At 28.5% G+C, this 24,514-nt stretch overlaps 1 protein-coding gene across 1 annotated transcript in view; it reads right to left on the reverse strand.

Annotated features, from left to right (window-relative positions):
• Positions 1 to 24,514, reverse strand: part of Prp40 (pre-mRNA processing factor 40) — a 75,517-nt gene that overhangs the window by 17,653 nt on the left and 33,350 nt on the right. The window contains exons 7-17 of the mRNA XM_067266229.1: positions 22,374 to 22,484; positions 22,128 to 22,248; positions 20,614 to 20,644; positions 18,203 to 18,427; positions 18,017 to 18,116; positions 16,548 to 16,685; positions 14,396 to 14,487; positions 14,016 to 14,124; positions 8,508 to 8,658; positions 4,025 to 4,158; positions 2,463 to 2,577 (exon numbers count right to left, since the gene is read on the reverse strand). Coding sequence (XP_067122330.1) covers positions 2,463 to 2,577; positions 4,025 to 4,158; positions 8,508 to 8,658; positions 14,016 to 14,124; positions 14,396 to 14,487; positions 16,548 to 16,685; positions 18,017 to 18,116; positions 18,203 to 18,427; positions 20,614 to 20,644; positions 22,128 to 22,248; positions 22,374 to 22,484 — 1,327 coding nt within the window. The remainder of the gene's footprint in view (positions 1 to 2,462; positions 2,578 to 4,024; positions 4,159 to 8,507; positions 8,659 to 14,015; positions 14,125 to 14,395; positions 14,488 to 16,547; positions 16,686 to 18,016; positions 18,117 to 18,202; positions 18,428 to 20,613; positions 20,645 to 22,127; positions 22,249 to 22,373; positions 22,485 to 24,514) is intronic.

Genomic DNA, 24,514 nt, shown 5'->3' on the forward strand with positions numbered 1-24,514 from the left:
CAATGAATTAATTCAAGTTTGCTATAACCTTGAGTTATCTTTTAGTGAAAATACTAAAAATGATCTGCAATGAGGACATTATGTCAAAGACATGAAGCAGTACAAGAGATGTGAATGATGATGATGTGGAAGATTATCCACAACTAGACAGACCAGCAACAATGTGCAATACAAAACTAATCATCAGGATTCAGGAGGAAATTAGATGAAAACATCAGCAATCAACAGATGATCTGGCCCAACTATAGTTATTTTATATGGATCCAAACACAAAATCCTCCATGATTACTTCAAGCATTGCATATGTCTCGCATCAAGCTTTCAAATGTCCAAGAGTACCTGAAGAAAAATGGAATTACTGTGCACCCATAGCTACTATTCCCCAGATCTAGTTCCAGTTGATGTTTATTGCTTTCTAAGATTAAAGGTGCATCTGAAAGAGTGTCATTTTGCACTCTACAAGCTATCTGATAACTGGTTTTAAAACTGCTTCTGGTTATGATATAGACCAGTGTTTCTCAACTTGCATGTTATGAGAGTGCCTCAAGTGTGTTGAGGAAATATTAAATGTTTCTTAAAATTTTCAATAAGCTCTGTTTTAAAATTCCATTTATCTTTCATTATTTTTATGCCAGCTGACCAAAGAGATAAAGTTATTCATTAAAGTGCTAATTGTTGCAAAATTTATAGTCTCAGCATACATCTCTCACAAAAGTTGCACGTGTCTATGCATATGCTGGCATATCAACTCTTAGAAACTTCTATAAATATTATGGCTTACCAGTTTAAAGACCAGTACTAGTTCCTAGCTTTTTATGCATTGATCCAAATAATATTTTTATTTTTATAGTATATTTGTAATATTGTGAGTTTTTGTCATGGTAAGTTTAACTTCTGTAGTATCAAAATTTTTAAAAATCAATCATAATTTATTTTAGAAATTATGGTGTATTGCAAAAATCTTATTAAATTCAAAGTATGTTGCTAATCCAAGAAGATTGGGAAACACTAATATAGACATTAGCAAAGTTTGTGATAGCAAATGGTCATTATTTTGAAGAAAATGTATTGTAATTTATTATAGCTATTATCAAAACAAAACTATTATTTTCTTCTCATTTATTTTTGATTCTATCTTGACTAAACATATTTTTGATAGTTCAATTTCATCCTCATCTTCTGTTCCTCTTCTCTGACAATCAATGATTTTTGAGGATGTCTTAATCCATTTTAAAAAAACAAAATAAATTAGATATTCGATTGGACCTAATTATAGGATTTTTACATGTCTACATATAAAAAACTGGCAATTAAAAAAGGGTGTGTATTTTTTTTATGTAACCAATCATGAAATCTAACTTTTTATGAATTGAAAAGTTAAATTTCATAATTGTAATTTGAAGAAAGTAAGCAATGTACAGGGTGTTCAGAAAGTCAATGTGCACTTTTCTAATCTAATCAAAGCAATATTTTGGAGACCGTATTATTTCGAAAGACATGTGGCCCCCACGTTCATCAGATCTAAATCCACCAGACTTTTATCTATGGGGAGCAGCAAAATCTGCAGTGTATCAAGATTGTCCACGCACATTGGATGACTTGAAAGTAGCAATAACAGCATTCATTCATTCAAACAAGCAACTGATAGTGGTGTTTAGAAACAAAATAAGAAGGATCCAAGCCTGTATTGATGCTAATGGAGGTCACTTTCAACATTGTTTATAATTGTCATTCATATTTACCTCCGTATTCTATATCGAAACATGTCTGTTAATAAATATATAAGTGCACAGTGACTTTCCAAACACCCTGTATTTTACAACCAGCTTTTCTTTAACATGTTAAAATGAAATATTTTTACTTCTTTTTTAGATTAAAAAATCATTTTTTCCTTCTAAACAAACATTTTTCATAATTTATTAAAATTAAGAACACTATTATCACTAATCTAATAAATAGTTATGATTAATTCTATTCTCATAATAATAATACCAGTAATGAATATAGATTTATTTTAAGTTAGCAATATTTGATAGGTATTTGAAAAATTTAATATTTTATAGTCTGTATATCATATTTTTCACAACACTTTTATCATGGAAAGAATTTGTGAATTGTAAAGTTTTATTTTATATGATTCTAGCATGCATAAACAAGCATTATACTGGTATGAATTAGCTGTTATTCAAAAATTAATTTCTTAACAAGCATAAGAAATACTACTATAAAAATGATTATATATAAATTGCATTTATCATAATTTTAATTAGTAATAGGATGATTCTATTTTAAATCTATTATATAAATTTATTTAACTTGAGAATATAATTTTTTTTTTGTTAGAATAAATTAAATTCTGGATTGTTATATTTCATAATGAAAATATTTAATTCTAGATGTAGCTGTTTTTTATTATTATTATATTTTACTTATTTAGAAAAGAATCAAAACAACTTATTTACCTGGTTGTCCTAACATATTAGAGAAACGAAGATCAGCACTAATTGTAGGATATAATTCTACCCAAAGAGACATTGATGTCAACTTTCCAACTTCATGAAGTTGATTTAATAAGTGCTAAAATGCAATCATATTTTTGGGTTGATTAACAGTATTCACATTAATATTAAATTATAATACAGGGTGGACCAAAAAGAATATACGTATTTCAAACTGATATATTTAGTAAACTATCGATAGTAGCGGTGTGCTGCAGGTATCGGAGGAACGAGTGCATTGTCTAGTTTGTGTCCATGTCCACCAGATGTCAGTTGTGCTTGGTTACAATGACGTATTCACAGTTGTTGTAAAATGGCTACGCCACAGCACAAAAGCTTTTGTATTCTTGAGCTTGCGAAGTGTAATTCCGTGATTACAGTGCAAAGACGTTTCCGGTTGAGGTACCAAATTGATCCTCCGAATGGATGGAACATTCGCAGATGGTACCGTCAGTTTGTTGACACAGGTTGTGTATGTAAAGGAAAGAGTCCTGGCCGCCCTCGTGTATCTGAAGAAAATGTCGCACGGATTCAAGCTGCTTACCAACGTAGCCCTTCAAAATCAACACGTCGTGCCAGTCGGGAATTGCAGCTGCCTAAAACAACAGTTTGGCGTGTTTTGAGACGCAGGTTAGTTATGAAGCCGTACAAGTTACAGCTGTTACAGGCTCTGAATAATGATGACAAACATAAACGTGTGGAATTTACTGGCCAGATTCAGGATGTTATTGACAACAATAACAATTTCTCAGAACGGATCGTGTTCAGTGATGAAGCATGTTTTCACCTTAGTGGGAAGGTGAACAAACAGAATGTTAGAATTTGGGGACTACAGAACCCACATGCGCAAATCGAACATTGTCGAGATTCACCTAAAGTGAATGTGTTTTGTGCTATATCCTGCTCATCTGTTTACAGCCCTTTTTTCTTTGATGGAAACACGGTTAACGGTCCGCAGTATCTTCATATGTTGCAAAACTGGTTGTTTCCGAGGCTGAACAAGGACAACCTCATTTTTCAACAAGACGGGGCACCCCCTCACTGGAATCGTCAAGTTCGTCAGTTTCTGAATGAAACTCTTCCGAACCGTTGGATTGGACGTCAAGGAGCTGACGATTTAGCACTTTTCAGCTGGCCTCCACGGTTACCGGATTTGACGCCGTGTGATTTCTTCCTGTGGGGTTTCATCAAGGACACCGTCTATGTTCCTCCACTACCACAGAACCTCGATGAGTTAAAGAACCGGATCCGTACTGCCATTACATCAGTGACACCGGACATGCTTAGTCGAGTATGGCAGGAATTTGAGTATCGGTGTGATATTGTTCGTGTCGCTGGTGGAGGACATATTGAACACCTGTAATCTAAACTAGAGAGTTTCATAAATATGTGTCCCAAGTTCCATAGTTGTATGTCTTACAGTTTATTAAATATATCAGTTTGAAATACGTATATTCTTTTTGGTCCACCCTGTATAATTCTGAATTGAAAAAAATCATAAATATTATTTTTAATATAATTATTACAATAAATGCTTCTCTATTTTTTCTTTGCTGTCTTCTTACTCTCCTCCTTTCTCTTTCTTTTTCTTCTTCTTCCTCTTGTTCTAATTGACGAATATGCTCTTCAAATACAATCAGTGCATCTTCTTTATCCATATCTAAAATAATAAAATTTATCAAATGTTATATTTCAACAGTTTCTATACAATATAAAGCAACATTTAATGAGTCAAAAAATAGTAACACCAAAGAGAATATAAACTATGTTACATTATAAACAGAAATCATCATTAAAGCAATAATAATATTAGTAATCAAATGACATTAAATAAAATATTAATTTGGATATGTACTATTAATAAAGTAATATTTAATATAATTCTATTTTTAACAATATAAAAAAATATTTAACATACAGTAATTTTTTCTTTCTGTTTGTTTTATATTATGTTAGTTCTTTTATTTTTCATTAATTTTATTTTACTTCATAAGTTCTTTTGTATTTATTTTAATTTTATGTAAAAATTCTATTCTAACTGTTCTGAATTTTAATTTTAAATTTGGTTTTAATGTATGTATTTCTGCTACATTATTTTAAGCTGTTATATACGAGATTTTAAACTGAAGATGTCAGAACTTAACCAAAAACATTTCTTTTGTTTATGGCTTCCTGAAACAAGCAGTGACTTCTTTATTTATTTAATATATTAATATGAATAGGCAATACACAATATGCTTCAACATAGAGAAAAATAAAATAGATAACAAACAGGAAATTCATAATTAAAATTTTTTAATTCAATGTATTGTATGATAAGCACTTAAAATTTATCAAGAATCCACTAATAATTTAGTTTTTAAATCCTTGATTTTTGCAACTTCTAGGGAATTTTTATAAATTAAAGATACAGGTAAGGGAATGATATTTGTCAAGACCATTCATATGTGATGGCATCTATACAGTGGATGATTTACTAGGAAGAAAAACAAGCAACACTTGGGGACTTACACTGAAAGGGGCCCCATTGGAAACCATCCTTTATTTTTTTTTAAAATTTTTCTTGGTGAGTTATGAAAAAAATGTAGACCAAATTATTGGAAAGAATTGTGTGACTATTTTTAATGATATCAATAACAAACCAGTCAGGTAAAAATCTTTCAGCACGATGAAGCTTGTAAAAATTATTTGCATACAACATTAAAGCAAGAGAAACTTCAGGTTTAAGCCTTATGTTTATTGAGAATGATAAATTGCAGAAAATGTAATATACATGATAAACTTTGTAATATACTGTGTATTAATAATAAATGAGTTTAATCTTTCCTTCAATTTCTGCCTTTCTTATGATTTCCTAAAATTTAAATTGCTTGGGATTCCTCAAAGTAAATCTAGCACTTGCATCTACATCTAATCTTTCAGTTTTAGGGAAGCTCTTTAAATGTCTTGATTTCTGTTTTTGGTAATTATTTTGCTTTCTTTGGCCATCCTGGAAACATAGGGTATGTAAAGGTTTTATTTACATTCTTGGAGTATTCTGTAGGATACACCACTGTGGCTGCAATTTGAAAAAACTGTAGACCTATAAATTCCCATTGTTGTCCGTCTTTCCTTAATATTGAAAACGGAATTAGATGGATGAAATCTGAGACTAGAAATGGAAAGCTTAGGGACAGGAGGCCCTGATTAACTATATATGAACCATTGATGCAAACCGGAAGTCATGTTATTTCAATTCAAAAATTTTTTCTTGTACAGAGTTAGAGAGATGGCAACACAATTCTGCTGCAAACAGAAAAGTATGATGTACAGGGGCAAGACACTACTAATTTGACATAGAAAGCATATATTTTAAATTAAATAAATTTAAAAAATATGATTAAATCCTGGCATTGTGATGATATCACTATAAATAATTGCTTGTTGTGTTTAATTATATCATACCAAATGATTGCAATTGTTCATTAACTTTTTACAACCTCCATTCTCTGACCAACAGATAACTGATTCCATGGAGCCATTGTTACTTTACACAATTTCTAATGACATTTTACACACCATATAATAATTTGAAAAGGTCAATTTATGCACAATATTTTGTTTTAACATTTTTAAGGTAACAACAAAATTTTTTGGTTGCAATGTAAAAATTTTAAAAAATCCTAAAAATATATATTTTATAAATGGCAAATAAAAATGTAAATATGTACATGTACCTAAAGCATAAAGTGCAAATTATATAATAAAAGTTTATTAGTATTGTAGTCTTAACAGCATAGTTTAAATTCATCACACAATCAATACGTACTGTCAACTTAATTTTTTGACTTAGTGTACAGTACATATTTTAAAGAAATGTTAGCCAACTATTAAAACAAAATTTTAATTTTTAAATATTTTTGACTTTGATTTAGTTTTTATAATATTAAATAATAACTGTCCATTATCATAAAATTTAAAGTATTTGCATGTACTATTCAGAATGTTTGCTATTAAAAATGAAACAATTATAAAATATCAATAAAAATTTCATGGGACATGACTTAACATCCGTTACTGAGAGCATTAAGGAAAGTTTTATCGTAGCTACTTTAATAAATATTTAAATTCAGGCAAATTTTTTACTGAAATAAACACAACTTATCTTGTCCAATGATAAGAAATTTTTCTTCCAAAATAATTAATCATTTTTCAAGAAGAACTCTATGTATATTTTGCAATGAAAAAATTTTGATTATTTATTTTTAATTTAAATTTCTTTAGAGAGTAAGTTCAATCAGTAAAGTTAAGAAGAAATAAATAAATATATTATATAATAAAGTTCAAAGATATTAAGCAACATAACTGTAATAAAATTTAATTATAATCAGAATGTAAAAGTACATTTACATTTAAATCAATTATAAATTTCCTACAAATGTTTTCAAGTAATTTCTAGTTAATCATACAATTTCAATAAAATAAGAAAGCTAAAAAATGTCCAAAGGATATATATTATTATAAATGAAATTTTATTTGTATATACAGGGTGGGCCAACGAAAACGAAATGGCAGAGTGTTCGTGTTCGTCCAAGCAAATCGCTCGGACAGGTCGATTTTATTCTCGAGGGGACATCTTTTGCAATAAAGTTTTTGCGATTCTGAATACAACAGACAACAAAAAATTTTAAAAACTCATTTACTTTGTATTAACTAAACAAATATTTATTTCGAAAAAAATGTTTGTTTAGTTAATATTCAGATTCGCAAAAACTTTATTGCATAAGATGTCCCCTCGAGAATAAAATCGACCTGTCCGAGCGATTTGCTTGGACGAACACAAACACTCTGCCGTTTCGTTTTCGTTGGCCCACCCTGTATAAATACACTAAAACAACATTACACAACAAAAAAAATTTTAATTAAAAATCATTTGATTATTAAAAATAAATATTACCATATTTACTCTAATATAACACGATCTCACATATAGGATGAGGTGCAACTTTACAGATGAAAATAAAAAAAAATTAGTTTTATTAATACAGTTTGTAATTTTATTTCGTTTAATCACAAGTAAAACATCAAATGAACGTAAATGCACACATTGTCCCGCAAAAATTACTAGCATTTTAAATTTTAAGGAAAAATCTTGTACAATCGACAACATAATTTGTTCACATAAAGCTGGACAATCGGGAACCTTATTTTGCCAATTCTTAACAGTCGAATCCACTCTGTCAATTATACTAACGAGTTTCTCTGAATTCTAATTTCCAAATAATCATGTTTTCACGTGGGAATGGATTAAAACTTATAGCGGGCTCCCGTGTGATTATGGAATTTCAATCTGGAATTCAATTTGAAAGCTTTGCTTTTCCTATTGCTATTCATTTTTACTCCTGACAATATACAAGAATGATTCATACAGATAAAATACTTGTTTTTAAATATAAGAGAGTAAGCATCCAGTAAAAAATGCGAATACATGGTTCACAAAAATTATTTGCAAAAACGCAAAAAATCTTTCGTTCACGTGTATAGGACAACCTAGGATTTTAAAGCTGTGATAAATGAATAAAAACCTCATCTTATATGCGAGTAAATACAGTAATTAAAAATTTTAAGATTCTGTAAAATACTATGCTCAAAGTATACCTTTTGCTCATTTTCAAAAACCTTATTACAGAATATATTTTATTTAATTCAGATTAGTTATTCAGACATTTTTATTTTTACAAATTTGAAAATTTTCAAATCCGTAAAGATAGTTAAAGTGCAATATTAAGAAGATAGGAAATATCTTCTAAAAATAAATCCAAATACATTTACTCCTGTAAAAAAATGCTTGTTGAATTACATTAATTGTATTCTGCAGAGATAAAATTTTATAAATCTTTGTTTTTTCTTCTGAATCTTTGGCTAATTTATAGTGAAAATGTATATTTCAAGCATGTCTAAATTTGAATCATAGTTGAATGAAATTGAAATAAAAGTTTAATAAATATAAGAGACTATTTAGGTTCATACTTAAAAGATCTGTATCCTCAGCAAACGTTGGATTATCTAATAACAACTGTTGAGCTTCTTGCCATGTTGTCTGATATGTGATTGAAGTCATTGAATCTAATACATCACTCAAAACTCGCATATTTCTCTTCCTCAGAGCTTTAGCTTCTTCCTAAAGAAGGTTTAAATTTATAAATTACATTAATGATTTATTTGATATGTTTATAAATTAAAAATAGTTTATATGAAAGAAATATTTATATTAAAGTAAACTGAACCTCTTTTTTTATTTTTTACTGTCTATTGGACAATGATTGTTAGTAGGACATTAACTGGTGTTTAATATTTGATACAAAACTGACAGTTAGATCAGAAAACAAAACTTTTATTAAATTCACTTGCAGTAGTAATTTTTCCTGTACACATATACATATACGTGTTTTGGGTTGACATACCCCTCATCAGCAGTATTACCAAATACAGAGTAAGTACGTATCCTAATTGCTTGTACATAAGAGATATTTTTATAAATTTAACATTTGCCAAATTACTTAGGTTCATTCCTATCATAGTAGCTTTCTCCATGAACTTTACAGGATGTAAAGTTCATGGAGTTAATAAAAGTTTTGTTTTCTGATCTAACTGTCAGTTTTGTATCAAATATTAAACACCAGTTAACATCCTACTAATAATCATTGTCCAAGTAGACAGTAAAAAATAAAATTTACAAATAAGGATGGTAAGGCATTGCTAATTAAACTGAACCTCGATTACTTATCATAATACATAATATAATATATAACTTTACATTATTAAATGTCTTATATTTAAAAACAAGAATATATTTTAATAATTATGATATATGAAATCACACTTTCATTAATAACAACTAAATATTTAAAAAAATATCTTTATTATGCAGAAATGTTATAAATTCATTATTTTCTCTTGGCATAAAATATATATGAAGTTGATTGATAAATAAGATCTCCTATCACAGCATTACATAAAGTTTAGGGATACAAACATGTTCTGTAGTCATGAGTATCTTGTCTATATAAACTCAGTCTGAGTTTATTATACTATGTCATTGCTTAAGTCTAATACTACGTTCGCACACAATCCTCGACTAACTTCGATCTCGATTTACCTACAGTCTGGATTGTGACTGCCGCTATTCAAACGTCGTGCCGTTCGCACAGGTAACTCGCTTGAGAATAACCCGGCTATTGTAAGCGATGATAAAACTGGCATAACTACTCGGTAAGTCACAAACACCAAGACACAAAATGGAAGTTTTGATTAGAAATAAATACTTTTTCTTGCCATATATCTAATAATAGACAGATGTCATCGTTTCTCCAAACATTTTTTTTATTTCTTTGCCGATAGCCTGACACGTGTTCTGTAGCCATCTTGTATTTTCTCACGCGCGTGGGATTGTGGGATCACTCTTATGACTGGATCTAGTTTCAAGAACTCTCTCCAGTCAATCGCGATTGAATGTCGTTTCAGTCGAGATTGAAACGGTCGAGGGTGTTCGCACCAAGGCATAGTCGCTGACCTTGGTCACAATCTAGATTGAAATGCTCGGTGCAAACGGGGTATAAGCATGAACTCATCTTCCTTTCCCTATACATAGTAGTAATTGGAAGGTTGAACACCTACTGAAAGTCCCAGATGGTTGTAAGCTGTTTATAGTAGTGGGTGTATGGATGTAAAAAATACTCAAAAGTGCAGAAAGCTGCAATAAAAGCAAGATGAATGAACTAAGTCAACAAATTTCTGTGATGCATGAGGAGAATCAGACTTGAGTTTGTGCACTACTTTGAGAAAACTGCCGGATTAAGCAAAGGAAAATTGCAGTCTAAGTACACATCAGTCAAGAAAGAGTGCAGCACATGATCCAGTTTTTGAATTATGTAAAACTCTACATCAGATGGATCCTAACAATTGACTGATATCACAAAAGAACAGTGGATAAAAAAACCCATAATTTCTTTCATTAAGATGATGACTATCCCATATAAATCATTATTGACAGTGAGTCATGTGTTCATTATTATGACCTAGAGAATAAGATATAGTCAATGCAATATTGTCATCCTTATTATCTGCTTGTTAGGAAATTCAAAATTGTTTGTTCTGTTCAAAAGGTCATGCTGACAATTTTTAAAAATGGAAAGTTGTTTACATGGAATATCTGGCAAAATGAGAAACAAGCAATTTGATGAAATAGTTTGAAAGCTCACGAGCATTCAATATAGATATGTTTTCAAAGGCCAAAGAAAACCATCTTTTTTGCACTGTGATAATGCAGAACTGTACCACAGCAAGAAAATAGTAAAAACACTTAAAAATAGTTCTTTTCAAAAGGAGTGACATTTAAGTTTATTCAAAAATATTTCAAAGTAACAAATTAAACAAGTAACAGCTAAAAATGATTACGAATGACTCAAACTCAAAAACTTATATTATTATTCCATCATTAAAATCAACTCCAAATGCACAGTTGTTTACATCACTTGGACAATTGCAAACTGTGTGCAATTCCACAGAGGTATTTGTTGAGAACAATACTATGCTTCTTGACAACAGCTGCAAGCCTCTCTTCTTTCTGATTTACTCTTTCTTCCTTGATTGATCTTTCATAGATTTCTTTATCATTGAACATGTCACAATTAATGTAATAAATTGGTTACTATGCATAATCACTGATTATTTTACAAAATAATCAATATTTGCAGTCAATGTAATAAAATACATGCAATTAATTATTTTCACCAGTTATTCTACATAACCCAAATCTTTTGTCTGAAATGATAAATTATAAAGTATACAATATTTTTTGTTACCACTTTTAAATAAAAAACTCCCTAAAGTTGTAAAATCACATTAGTTACAAATTGGTGATAAACTCTTAAATAATAAAATTAGTAATCCATATTTTATTAATTTACAAAATCATAACTTCCTATTTGTTGGAATGTGACAAACTGTTCATGACATTTCAAATTAGAGTATTTCATACCATCTGCAGTTAAATTTTGTCAAAAGATATTTCCACTTGCAGTTGTACCCCTTAACCACCAGTGATAGATGATTTTCTGGTATACTTCCAAAGAGACACAATAACATTAATTTTACAAGAGGAGTTCCTAAGGTCTCTTGACAAATGACAAACTTGTTCCTTAAATACTTTTAATCCCATTGGCCCTTTTTGATGCCAATCTCATACATCTTGCCATCAGCATCCACCTGCAGAATGACCCCTAAAATGTTCCTGGAGTCACTCCTTCCCCTATTAAATCAAGAACTTGCAATGTTTAATAGTGTCTCCAATCTTGCTTCTTGGAAACTTTCAGTCAGATATTTGTCTCATCATTTTGCTTGAGACTGCAATGCACTTCTGGCATATCTCTCTTTCTTAATACTATTGATCTGATCAGTAATAACATTCTTCCCTAAATTGCTCTCCATAGCTCTATCTATCCTCTACTTATCCATCTTTCTCATCACTTTCTCTATTTGTCTATCTTTCTTGTTGAATTTAATAGATGTGGAAGGTGCCATATATAATTGAGACAGGTTCGAACTTGCAGAAAAGAGATTTATCACTTTAATCAGAATATGCTAGTTATTATTCATAATAACAGGTTAATGTGATTTTACGAAAACATGAATAACTTATCACAATAATCAAAACTGTTGGTTATTACGCAGACTACCCAGCGATTATGCATATTCATCGGCTGTAATAAATATATCCCAAGTGGTAATGTTCAAATTACCATTTTGTAATTTTAAGATTAAGTGTAAATATGTTCTCTTTTCTTTTGAAGTTGTAAATTAAATTTATACCAAAATTTTTCCTATTTTGGAAAAGAAAGAATACCAAAGATATAAAACTCAACATGTGAATAAAATGCACATTACACAGACTACAACTATGACTACAGAAAATTTTGAATGAAGCAATGTCATTATGACGATAAATAGGAAAAATAAGCATCAACACAGAAAACAACTTAAAGCTCTACTTTGTGTCTTAAACTTGTTGCTCATACTGTACATTAATTTGGCTTAAAGTTAGAACATTTTAAGCAATATCAGTTTGGGGCAATGGTTTGAGTTACAAAAAAAAGATAAAATCAGGGGAGGGGTGAGATGTCCATGTTTCCTAGTAGTTAAGCATGTCCTCATAAATATTGCATTTACAGAAAAATTATTAGACTTGGTTTGATTTATTTGGTTACAGAAACAACATATGAGTGATCTGCCAAGGAGGTTGCATACTAGAAACACTATTATGTAAAGCTGGCCCCAATTTAAGTGTTACTAATGCAAAGAAAACCCAGAAAACTCTATGTGGCCAGTCTGTTGGTTATGTGCAAACCATAATTGACTACTAGTGTTCAATGGTTTTATCCACTCGGTTGCTGGAGAGTACTTATTGGAAAAATTGTAACCTATAAATTCCCACTGTCTGTCCTTCCTTAATCTTGAGAACAGAGTTAGATAGATGAAAGTTGAGACCAGACATGAAAATTGTAAAAGAAAGAGGCTCAGATTAACTATGCATGAACTTCTGATTTGTACCACAAGTCATGTTATTTCAATTAAAAAATTTTTCCCCTGAATGGAGTTATTTACATAACTGGCATCACTCTATTTCTAACAGGAAACATATGATGTACAGGGGCAAAGTACTACTACACTCCACACAGGCAAGTGCTACCTATCGCAATGATGGCGCATTTATTTCATGCTATATCATTATTGCAATAATTCAATGAATATAATATATATTTTTTAAAATTATATTTAATTATTTTGTTAAATTTTTTCCAATAGATGGCACTACATGTAAAATGAGCAATCAAATGTAGACAGAAATTAATTGACATACAGAAATACAATCACTAATTTGGAATGGAATGTATGACATTTTTTAAGTTAGAAGTATTTGAACGTAACTGCTGAGTTAGGAGTGCATAGCAAAGTAGGCAGGGCACATTACTGATCATGCTGTCTAACCCTCCAAAGCAGAATGTTTGCCAATTTTCAGAATACATAAATCATTTAATTCAGTCTACTTTTGTAATTCTGTAAGTTACTTAATGTCTACCTTCCATTCTGCAAGTAAAAAGTGCTAATGTCAATTTACTAATGCTTGATATGAAGAATATCATACTATCTAAAAATGGAATGATAAAAATTTCATTTGATAAGTTTAAGTATATAAAGAAATTCTAAGAAATAATCGCACTGAAGATAAGAATAATATTTTTTAAATGATATTTATGGAAAACACATAATCCATTGTATTGTCTACCTAACAAAGGTTTTAAAAAAGTTAGAAAGATAGGAATATTCCATTGACAACTTAAATCAAGGTAAATTTACATAAATAGTCCTATACATCAGGACTGGACATTTTGTCTTCATCATAAACCCGTATCTGCCAAACCTAGGTTCCACTGTATTTCATTCATATGATTAAACACTAATTACATTTTTGATACAAACCTTTTCTTTTTTGGCCAAATAAAATATTACATCTTCATATAATTCTTTTCTTTCTCTTTCAGGAACTATTCTCCAAATTTCCAAATTAGTAAACATTTGATCTGCTTTTCTATTATATAAAATTTTATCATTAAAAATATATACATTTTTCATCTGATCAATTTATTTAATAAGTAATATATAGAGTCAATGACTACAACTTTCTCAAATAAAAAATTATATTTTTACATTTCATAATTTCTCTTAAATTGGATGATACAGATTTACTTTAAAATTTTACAAAATACATAAATTTTATAAATTATGCAAATGATTATATAGTTATTATTAAAGTAATACAAATAAAATATCAACAGAAGAGAATAAAAAAGATAATGTACCTATATCGAGTTGTAGAAGTCATTTTTTCATTCACATGTAGAAAATGTTCAAGATCTTCTTTAGCTTTCTTGGCTCTTAATCGTTGTTCTTCCTATAAAAATTTTATTTTCCAATTTAAAAAATGTTTAATTGCATTTAGTTTAATAAATATTCTTAAAAACAAATGTTAAGTTGGTTTGAAATTTGATTAAAAGCAAAATAAGTATTCAAGATTAAATCTGAAAAAAATCATTTAACTACTTTTCAAGAACAATCAATACCTCTAAATAACTTGCTGCAAAATAAACACTAAACACTATTTTTGCTTTTTGTCTTCTTTTTAAAAGCAACAATTTTTCAGTTAGCAAAAAATAGTACTAATATAAGTCTTTTGTAAAAGTAAAATGGCACAAAGTGAACATTCATAAAGCAGGGGAAGCTGTATAAAGTTCTATCAACAACAATAATTGTTATAGAATATATCATGTCTTATAATCAAAAATCTGTTTCATCTTCAGCTCTAAAATTATTTATTCTTTTCTTAAAATTATGCAGAAAACATAAAGTTCTATTGTTATTCTTTTTATCATAATATTTACTATTTTTCTTTCTTTCCAAATACACACATGCATATACGTCTGTGTGTGTGTGCACTTGATTACTTACAATTTATTTGTAATTATAATTGGATAGATTAAGGAAGATTTTGATCCTAAAGCCTGGTACTCACATGCAGAAATGGATGACAGAATCTGTCAACAGAAATGGTAAGCTAACAATTGCCACTCCATCTTCTTTCTGTATCGTGTGTACTCGTGTGAAAATTATCATACACACCACCTACCAGCTGTAAATGTTAACTGCTACCACCAGTAGCAGAAAATGGTGCCAACTGGGATTACTTACTCAATTAAATTTTCTAAGTTTGCTTATGATTTTATCACAAATAAAAAAGCACAAAAGCAAAGAATTTGGATAAGAAAAATATTTCAAAATCGCTTGACAATAGGAATATTGAATACCTTTGCAGCCAAGTTATGATTATGCCACTCACCAATACTTTATGCACTAAGTACATTATTTATTTGACATTAATGTTAAATTGAACAGTAATATAGCATATAAATGAAATATATTAATGTATTAGAATGTAAATAAAGCTTCTTAGCCATGCGAACCACCATAGTTCAAATGCTATCATCCTACATAATGCTTATGATGACATTGCTAAACAGCCTTCCTATTGGTCTAATTTTTACTGTTTCGCTTTCTGTGAAGGCAGAAGTTAAAAATTTTCAACTTTGTATTCCATCAAAAGTGACATCATTTTGTTGTTCCATCATCCATTTCTTCATATGAGTATTAGGATTAAGTCATAAAAATTATTCTTTTTCATTATAAGTTTTACTGTCTAGAAACCAATTTTTATTTAAATCCAATTGTTAGTTTTATTTTGTTAGAAATATTTGTTCAAAGTATGACATTCTCATAAGTAATAAAATTATTTTACATTTTTTGCCCTATAGGCACTAAAATGGCCTTTTATCAAGCTTATTGTAGGTTTGGCCAGGTCCATAGAGTAACTGAGTAGCAAGAGATGGGGCCTGACATATCCAGGACAGACTACACCCTGAAAAACTATTCAGGTTTTTCAATTCATCAAGTTGTTTCCATGTCCCCAGAACCGTAAGCTGACACCTTAATTGCTCAGCCACCATGAAAATATTAGTAATTATATTTGAAATTCAATAAAATGCATAAAAATTAATAAAAATTCAGTTCCCAACTGCAAACAAGTTATTTTTTATTTCACAATAATTTCTTTTAGTTTGTTAGATTCAATGTATCTAATCAATAAACAAAAGATTATTCTATAAGGTAGCATTAAGCTTCCATATCAATAATTTAAATCCAAATTGTAATTTAACTATAACCTCAAGCTTCCCTTAACTTCATTATGTAGCATGAAAATGAGCTTTAACTTAATTAATAAAAAAATTATTAAAATACAAATGTAAACATAATGATCAAAAGTATGATTATTATATTGTTTGATATTTAAAAATTTATGATTAATGTCTCATAGAATATACAAGTCTATATACTACAAAATAAATATTTTGATACATATAAATAGATTTATTAATATTTATTATTTTTTAAAAAAATTACCTTTTCTTCTTTGGCTTTCTGGGTTTTATAGGCATTAAAAGCTTGCTTCTTTTCATTGAGCTTTTTAAGAGTTCCATAACGAGGATCACTTACTATCATTTTTAATGCTTGTTCCCAACTCACATTACTTGGCACTTCCTAGAAGAAAAAAACTTTTAATTTTAATTTCAAATTTAAATTTTAACTTAATTCAACAAAAGCACATTTTCATGTATTTTTTTGAGTTGTTAAAATAAATTTTAACTCAGAATTAATCATTAAAAATTTTTGCAGCTAATGTAATATCAAATTTATTTAATACTAAATTGTTATCAACATCAATGTAATTAATAAATATAAAATTATTAAATAATATTTATAAAAAATAACTTAATATAAATAACTTTACTGAACAGTTATTCAATTTTTACATGTAAAACTTCTTTCATCTTTCTTTTTTGAAAATAAATAATTATTTTTAAAACCAATTAAATGAAAATCATAGACTTCTAAAATACAATGTTATCTACTAAATTCAAGAATTTCAATTTTATATAACAAAAATGAAAATAATGTCAAAATTTAAAACTGCTTTGTAAATTTTTTGAAATTTTTATGACGATTTAAACACAAACATAAATTATATTTTCTTCTAGTTTTAAAAATAAAATTCATTGTAAACTGAAAACTGTAAAAAATAAAATGTATTTACATAAAAAGCTTCTTTCAATTTTATAATTAGCTCACAATCACATTATATTTATACTAGCAGATAGGCCCAGCGTTGCTCGGGCAAAAGTAACGATAGTGAAGATTAAGATTATTATGTTATAGTCACAGAAGAAAAAGAGTAATTTCATCAACAAACTAAATATTTCTAAAGAAAGGTCGAATTTGAAAATCGAATATTCTAATATTGTTCGATTTTCACGACGTGTTCTGATTATATCGTTCGATTTTCATCAAATGTTCTAAAGAAGAAAAGTCGAGAAAAACTGAACTAATCTGTTTAAATTTGAAAATCGAATATGTTCTAACATATTACTCTTTTTCTCTTTTTTCCTTCAGCGCCCGTAAATCTTGCATGTTGCTTTCTCTTGTTCTCCATTGTTACTTAACACTTCCATTGTTGATGGAAGTGTTAAGCCTTAATCCTGTTCCTCTCCTCGTGGGGAGGAATTTCGAAAAATCCCTTCTTAGTGTGCGTTTTTGTGATGTACCGTAACTATGTACCAAATTTCAACTTTCAACTCCTAACCATTTGGACACGTCTCGATAATGTATATAGAAGCTTTAATCCTGTGCCTCCCCCCGTGGAGAGGAATTTCGAAAAATCCCTTCTTAGTGTGCGTTCTCGTGACGTACCCTAACTGTGTACCAAATTTCAACTTTCAACTCCTAACTGTTTGAGCCCTGCGCTGATTTTTATTATTATTATTATTATTAACTCATCTCGATCGATTATATATATAGATAACATGAATATTTACCTTCTCACGCAACAAATCTTTGAAAGCTTCAATTGCCTCCTTTTTATCTTTGTAAACAATTGTTTTTGAATTATCTGTGGTATCTTCCTCACTTTCTGATCTACAATTTATAATAAATATTTTAAATTTCAAATTAATAACAAAAAATAAAATTAAACAATGCATTAAATAAATAAAATTTTTTACTTTTCTTCTGTTTGTTCTGTAGAAGCAGTTGTAGATGCTGCATTTTCAGTACCAGGAGGAGCAGAGACTGGTGCTGCCTGAGATGGTAACTGTATATTAGCTAAATTAGTTACAGTTGTTGTTTCTGTTGCATTTTCAGCAGATGATGCAGTTGTTGCTGCAGCTGAAGCTTGGGTGGCTGTTACACTACTAGAACTAACAGGACTTTTTATTGATTCTTTTGCTCTGTTAAATTATTAAGTAATTATAACAAAAGTAAACATCAATACCATATAATAACATATTTATGAAATTATATACAAAAATGCAAAAATGACATAATTAAAATAAATTATTAATTAGACAAAATTACTGTTATTGTTATCATCAGTTATAAGCTAACTTTAATTTCTAAAAAAATATTTTGTTTTCTCTCTCTCTCTCTCTCTATATATATATATATATATATATTTATTTATTTATTTATTTGTAATAATTTTATGAGAACAAGTTTTTTATTTCACTTTATAAAATTACAAAATTAAAAAAGTCTGAAAAATATTGTTGACTATGTTGATATGTGCTTCTTGTCCTTAATTACTTATAAGTACAGTACAGTAGAGCATCGTTTATTCGAAAGCCACTCAACCGAAAGCTTTCCAGTTGAATTGTCGTGCTGAATTGAATGTTTTTGATACTAGATTAACTTCTAAAGTATAATTTTTTTGTTTTTATATTTTTCAATATATTTATTTTGTTTGTACAAAATAAAGAAATAATTTTTAATAATACAATAGCCTTGATTAGTATTATAAAAATTTTCATTGGGCTTAAAATCGACGAAAATTCAACACAAAGCGACACGCAATGGAGAAAAATTCAACACAAAGCGATACGCAATGGAGAAAAATTCAACACAAAGCGACACACAACAGAAAAAAATTTCAGCATCGGATAGGTTAATATATTTTTCATACATAATCGGTTATCCGAACAACCCCAGTCCCCAATTGATTTGGATAAACGACGCTCTACTGTATTATACTTGTGTCTACTTTGGACGTTCTTGTGAACTAGGACTTGTTATACTGAGGGAAGAGAAACACGCCATTTCCAATTAAAATATATTTATTGTAATGTAAGATTACATCACAATAAATATATTTATATGTTCAGTATAACAAGTCCTAGTTCACAAGAAGGTCCAGAGTGGACACAAGTATAATATTGTTGAATATGTTTCTAAAATAATCTGTAATAACAACAAAAAAATTCCCTTTTGCTTCAAAACAGGAAATAATAGCCCAAGTCACATCAGAAAAGTTAAAAATAAAACATTTGAAATTGCTTATCATAAAAATATTTGTCCTTGTTTTTAGTTGTTTGATAATTTCAGTATATTTATATATATATTTTTTATATGTCTATGATAATATAAATGTAAAAAATGAACAATATGCTTAGATAAATCAAGGCTAACTTTTATCAATTTTATAAACAAAACAAGATTATATCACTTTTTCTTTGCTTAAAACAAATCATATTTACAGTGCATTCTTACTATTTGAAGTTGTTTTGTTTGATTTTTATTATTGTTATTTTTACTGAATCAGTAATACATTTTATATGATTTTTCAATTATGTTTCATTATAACAAATTAATGTGGATAATAATAATAATATTAATTTGTTATAATTAAACATATACTGTATGTGTAATGTAATACTCGGCAATGCTATATATTAAATAAAATATGAAAATTTCTCTAAAAAAGTCAAACTTTTTACCACTTATAAGATTTCTAGTTTTTAATGAAACAATTGATAATAGCAATGAAAAGCATTCTCAGTAATTGAATTATAGCACTTTCACTCAAAAATGAAACTAAATTTTGCCTTTAAACAATGTACTGTACAGTACATTCAATACAGAAACTTGCACTTTATTTCATTTCAGTACTTTTAAAAAAAATGACAAATCTGTAAGATGAACAGATACTACACACATTTTAGTATGTACTAAATTTGGTATATATATTAAAAAATATATTTGTTTTTAATTTAATTTATTTATATATAACCCTGCTAATTTAAACAACTCCATACAAAATTTCTTTAAATTAGTAAGATTGCACTGTAATTAAATCATTTTAGTATTTATATAAAAAAATTCTATTTTTGTAACAGAAATAACAAATGTTTTTTTTAAGAAATCCAATAAATTGTTAAGTTTCTGAATTCAGCATATTAATATTGCTTCTAGTAAATGAATTTACACACATTTATTATATAATAAATTAGTTGAAATGAATTATACAGTAAATTGTACTAACTGTATATTTTAAAAAATTATATTTCGAAACTTAACATTGCCCACAAAATTAAATTTATGCTTTCTACTTATAAAACTGATAAAAAAAAATAATTCATACTTTTCCTCTTCATCTTTGTTTGCAATAAGACCTGAAAGATAAAATTTTATTTTAAAAATTATACAGATATATCAATATATTATATGTAATTATTTTATATCTGCAATATACATTTATATCTAAAATGTATAAATATATTTGTATCCGTTTCTCAATTGTAAACAATATAATAAAATCTGATAAAAATGACAATGTTTTAAATAAATTCCTAGTACCGTCCATCCATGTAAATTTACATTAAATACACTGGTCTACATCAAAATTGCTTTTTACATGAAAATATACTTTAACTATAGTTTTCAATTTGCTGAATGTAATTATAGAACTTATAAGTAATAGTTAGCTCGTATTATTCATTTATGCTACGTAATTGTTTTTTATGGGATGTTTTTTTTAATCAAATTTCATTCATCGTTCTAAAGTTCTAGTGCATGGATTTTACATCGGTAAAGTTATTTGAAGCTACTTTCTGATGTCAAAAATGACATCCAATAGTTTTTAAATTTTTTTAATTAATAGATTTTTTTATATATACATTTAATTAAATCAGGGGGTTGCAAATTGCAATAAAAATAAATAAATTTGCAAAATATTTACAAATATACGGATCACTAGTATTCACCCTACTTTAGAGTTGTCTTATTCCGAGGGTTATATCTTAAAGTCCCGGGAAAGACAAAACCAGGTATTCTCAAGGTCATTAAGTTATAAACAAAGCTGATTCAGAGGTGTCACATTTCGCAGAAAGGCAAGACAAAGGACAATAAAGGGCTTTGAAAAGGAAGCATGGGAGTCTTTTAGAGGAGTCATTCGTGATTTTTTTAGGCAACAGGAGATGTGAAAATTATGATGAGCTTGTAAACAATCATCTACAAAAGTATCAGCAGATGGGTTGCAATATGTCCCTTAACATTCACTTTCTTCTTCTCTCATCTTGATTTTTTCCTGCCGACTGTAGTGAAGTAAGTGACAAACATGGCGAATGATTCCACCAAGACATATCGACAATGGAAAAAATACCAGGGCCTGTGTGATGCATCAATGTTAGCGGACTACTGTTGGAACTTGAAAAGAGATAACCCTTAAAGTGATTACAAAAGACAAGTGAAAAAGAAGAGAAATTCTTGATTAAAATATGTTATAATATTTTGGTATTATTTCTTAATTCTCAATTTCATGTAAAAGTTACAAAAACTAAATAAATTAATGTTTTTTTTTTAAAAATAAATAGTTGAGGTTCTTTGACATTTTACTTAAATTTATAGTATTTCATATTTGTGATATTTTGAAACCAAGAGCTAATTTTAAAATTTTATTTATATATTCGTATTCAGTGACCCCAAATTAGTATAAAAACAGCATTTATTTAAAAGGCACACAAAAAGTTCAATTTTGTAGACCAGTGATATCAGCTTTATAAATAAAATCTGGTATTTAATATAGAACAATTATAAATTATTTGTTTATTATTTTTGGTGTAAAATAAATTTGATAATTAGGATTGTTATGCTTACCTTTCAATTCTTCCAATTCTTTAGGAATAGTCCAACGAGATTCCTTTGTTTGTATATTATGATAATATACACGCCCTGTATCTGATTTATATTCTTTCCACGGACATTGTGATAACAAGAGCTAAAAAGTCATATTAAATTAAAGTTAATATTTTTTTATCAACATTATTACCTGATAAACAATATAAAAAAATATAGGCAAGTAAGAGTATAAATAAAAAATTATTATTACAATGAAAATGTTACCTCTGCATGTGTTTTTAATTCATCTGGCTTGTCCCAACTTGATTGTTTTGTTGCATGATTATAGTAATATATTCGCCCATCTGGAGCTTTGTGTTCTGTCCATTTACTTTTCTGTAATAATTTTATATATAAAATCAATGTCCCAGAATATTTTGGAGTTATTCATCTTTTACAAAATTTTAATTATTCATTCTATTATTTTAAGAAATAATAAAATGTTTAAACCATCTACAAAATTAATATATATTTTAATTACAAAATAAATATTTGTAGTTGTCTTAAATAAATACATATTTTCATAAATCACAAAACAAATTTACAATAATCATAATTAATATTTAAGAACAAAAAAATTAATTTGTGAAGTGAATACAATCATTTGCTTTAGAATTGGATTTATATCAATATAATTAGTTTAATAGCTTGATTAGTACAATATAATCAGATTATTCTGATATATATTCTAATTACATACAATAACACATAATCTGAATTAATCTTTTAAAACAATCTCCAATATGTCAAAAATCATAATCTAAAATGAAGCTTTATATTAATAACTTTCTAAAATTTAATCAAAAATACATTTAAATTTAAAACATCTATAATACTCAATGTTCAATCTAGTTTCTCTGTATATTACGTGATTAAATTTGTAGGCTAAAAAGTACCATAATTTCTTGCATATAACTCACCTGTACATGTTTTAAAATTGACTTTAAACACTAGTTTCAACCAGAAAATTACAGTAATTAAAAGTGTAAATTTTAAACTAATCATTATTGATCCTACCTAATACAAAGTCCTCACTCTAGTAGGAACAACAGGAATGCTGTTTCTTTTTTGAAACAGCTTTTATATAAATGAAAAAAGAGCAAAAAATAAAAAAAAATCTATAAAATGATAGAGTTATAGTTTCAAATCCAAATTAATTTTTGTAACAAAAATTCAAACTTCACCTACAGTTTAGAGAAAATTAATACAAAAAAAGTTATAACATAGTGATGATAGGATGATATAGTTTATTGCATGATTGACAAACTTTTATATTCAACTAGCAACTATTACTCATTCGTTTATGTGAAGGTCCATGTTTTTTAATGTTTCTCTATTGAAAAAACTCTAAATGTGTTTTGACATTTGTCATTTCATTGGACATTTTTAAGTGATGTGCTGCCCAAAAACTATCTTTAAATATTTTATGCAATTTGAAAATAGTAGACCTATAAATTCCTACTGTTGCTGTCTGACTGTCCTTCCTTAATCTCAAGAATGGTCCTTGACGAGTTGAGACAGGTATATCAACAGACTTAGAACTTAGATATAACGCAATGCGACCATTGGGATAGGGAGTCTAGCCTATGACTATGTAAGAAGAAAGGAGTCTGGACTAAGAACTTGTAGTTAGTAGCAATAAAGATGGATTGCTGTGTATCTCTTTAAACGGTGTTAAATACATAGACTTAGTTTGTGTTCAACGAGTTGTAAGGTGTCTTTTTGATGGACCAGAAATCAGAGATCACAATTTGAACTTTACTCCAGATATGTACAACTTAGGAGCAGGAGGTCCCAATTAACTACACTGGTTTCCAAAAATTAAGGAAAAATCACATAAGTAGCAAAAATTCATTCAAAAATAAACCAATTGCAACAAAATTTGAGTATGTTGTTAAATAAAAGGTGCTGAACGAAACTGCAATATGCAAAATAATGGTGCTGCAATCAGAGAGCATCATTTGCAAGTAGCATAAAAATGCATGTTTAAGAGTAAGACTAGGTTTCACTGTGATAGTGACATAAGAAATCTGAGATAGACAATTAGTTACAATGACTTTGAGGCATCATTTACTGGAAGAACTGCAATGGAGAGCCATTGAGAGGTTAGAGGCAGATGAAAATCAAACAGAGGTTGCAAATGTTTAAATGTGAGTCCTTCTGTGGTTCATAGACTTTGGCAACAATTTCAAACTACAGATTTGGCATCCAGAAGGATCAGCCAAGGATGGCCAAAAGCTATGTTGAGTCCCGATGACCGATATTTGCAGTTACGCGTATAAAGGAGTAGGATCTCAACACCACCCAACTTAGATCTTTTCTTGCTACAGCTACCAGAAGGATGGTGTCAACATCTACCAGGTGCA

Source organism: Centruroides vittatus, unplaced genomic scaffold, assembly GCF_030686945.1.
Source record: "Centruroides vittatus isolate TY-2023 unplaced genomic scaffold, ASM3068694v2 contig_2696, whole genome shotgun sequence".
NCBI lineage: Eukaryota > Metazoa > Arthropoda > Arachnida > Scorpiones > Buthidae > Centruroides > Centruroides vittatus.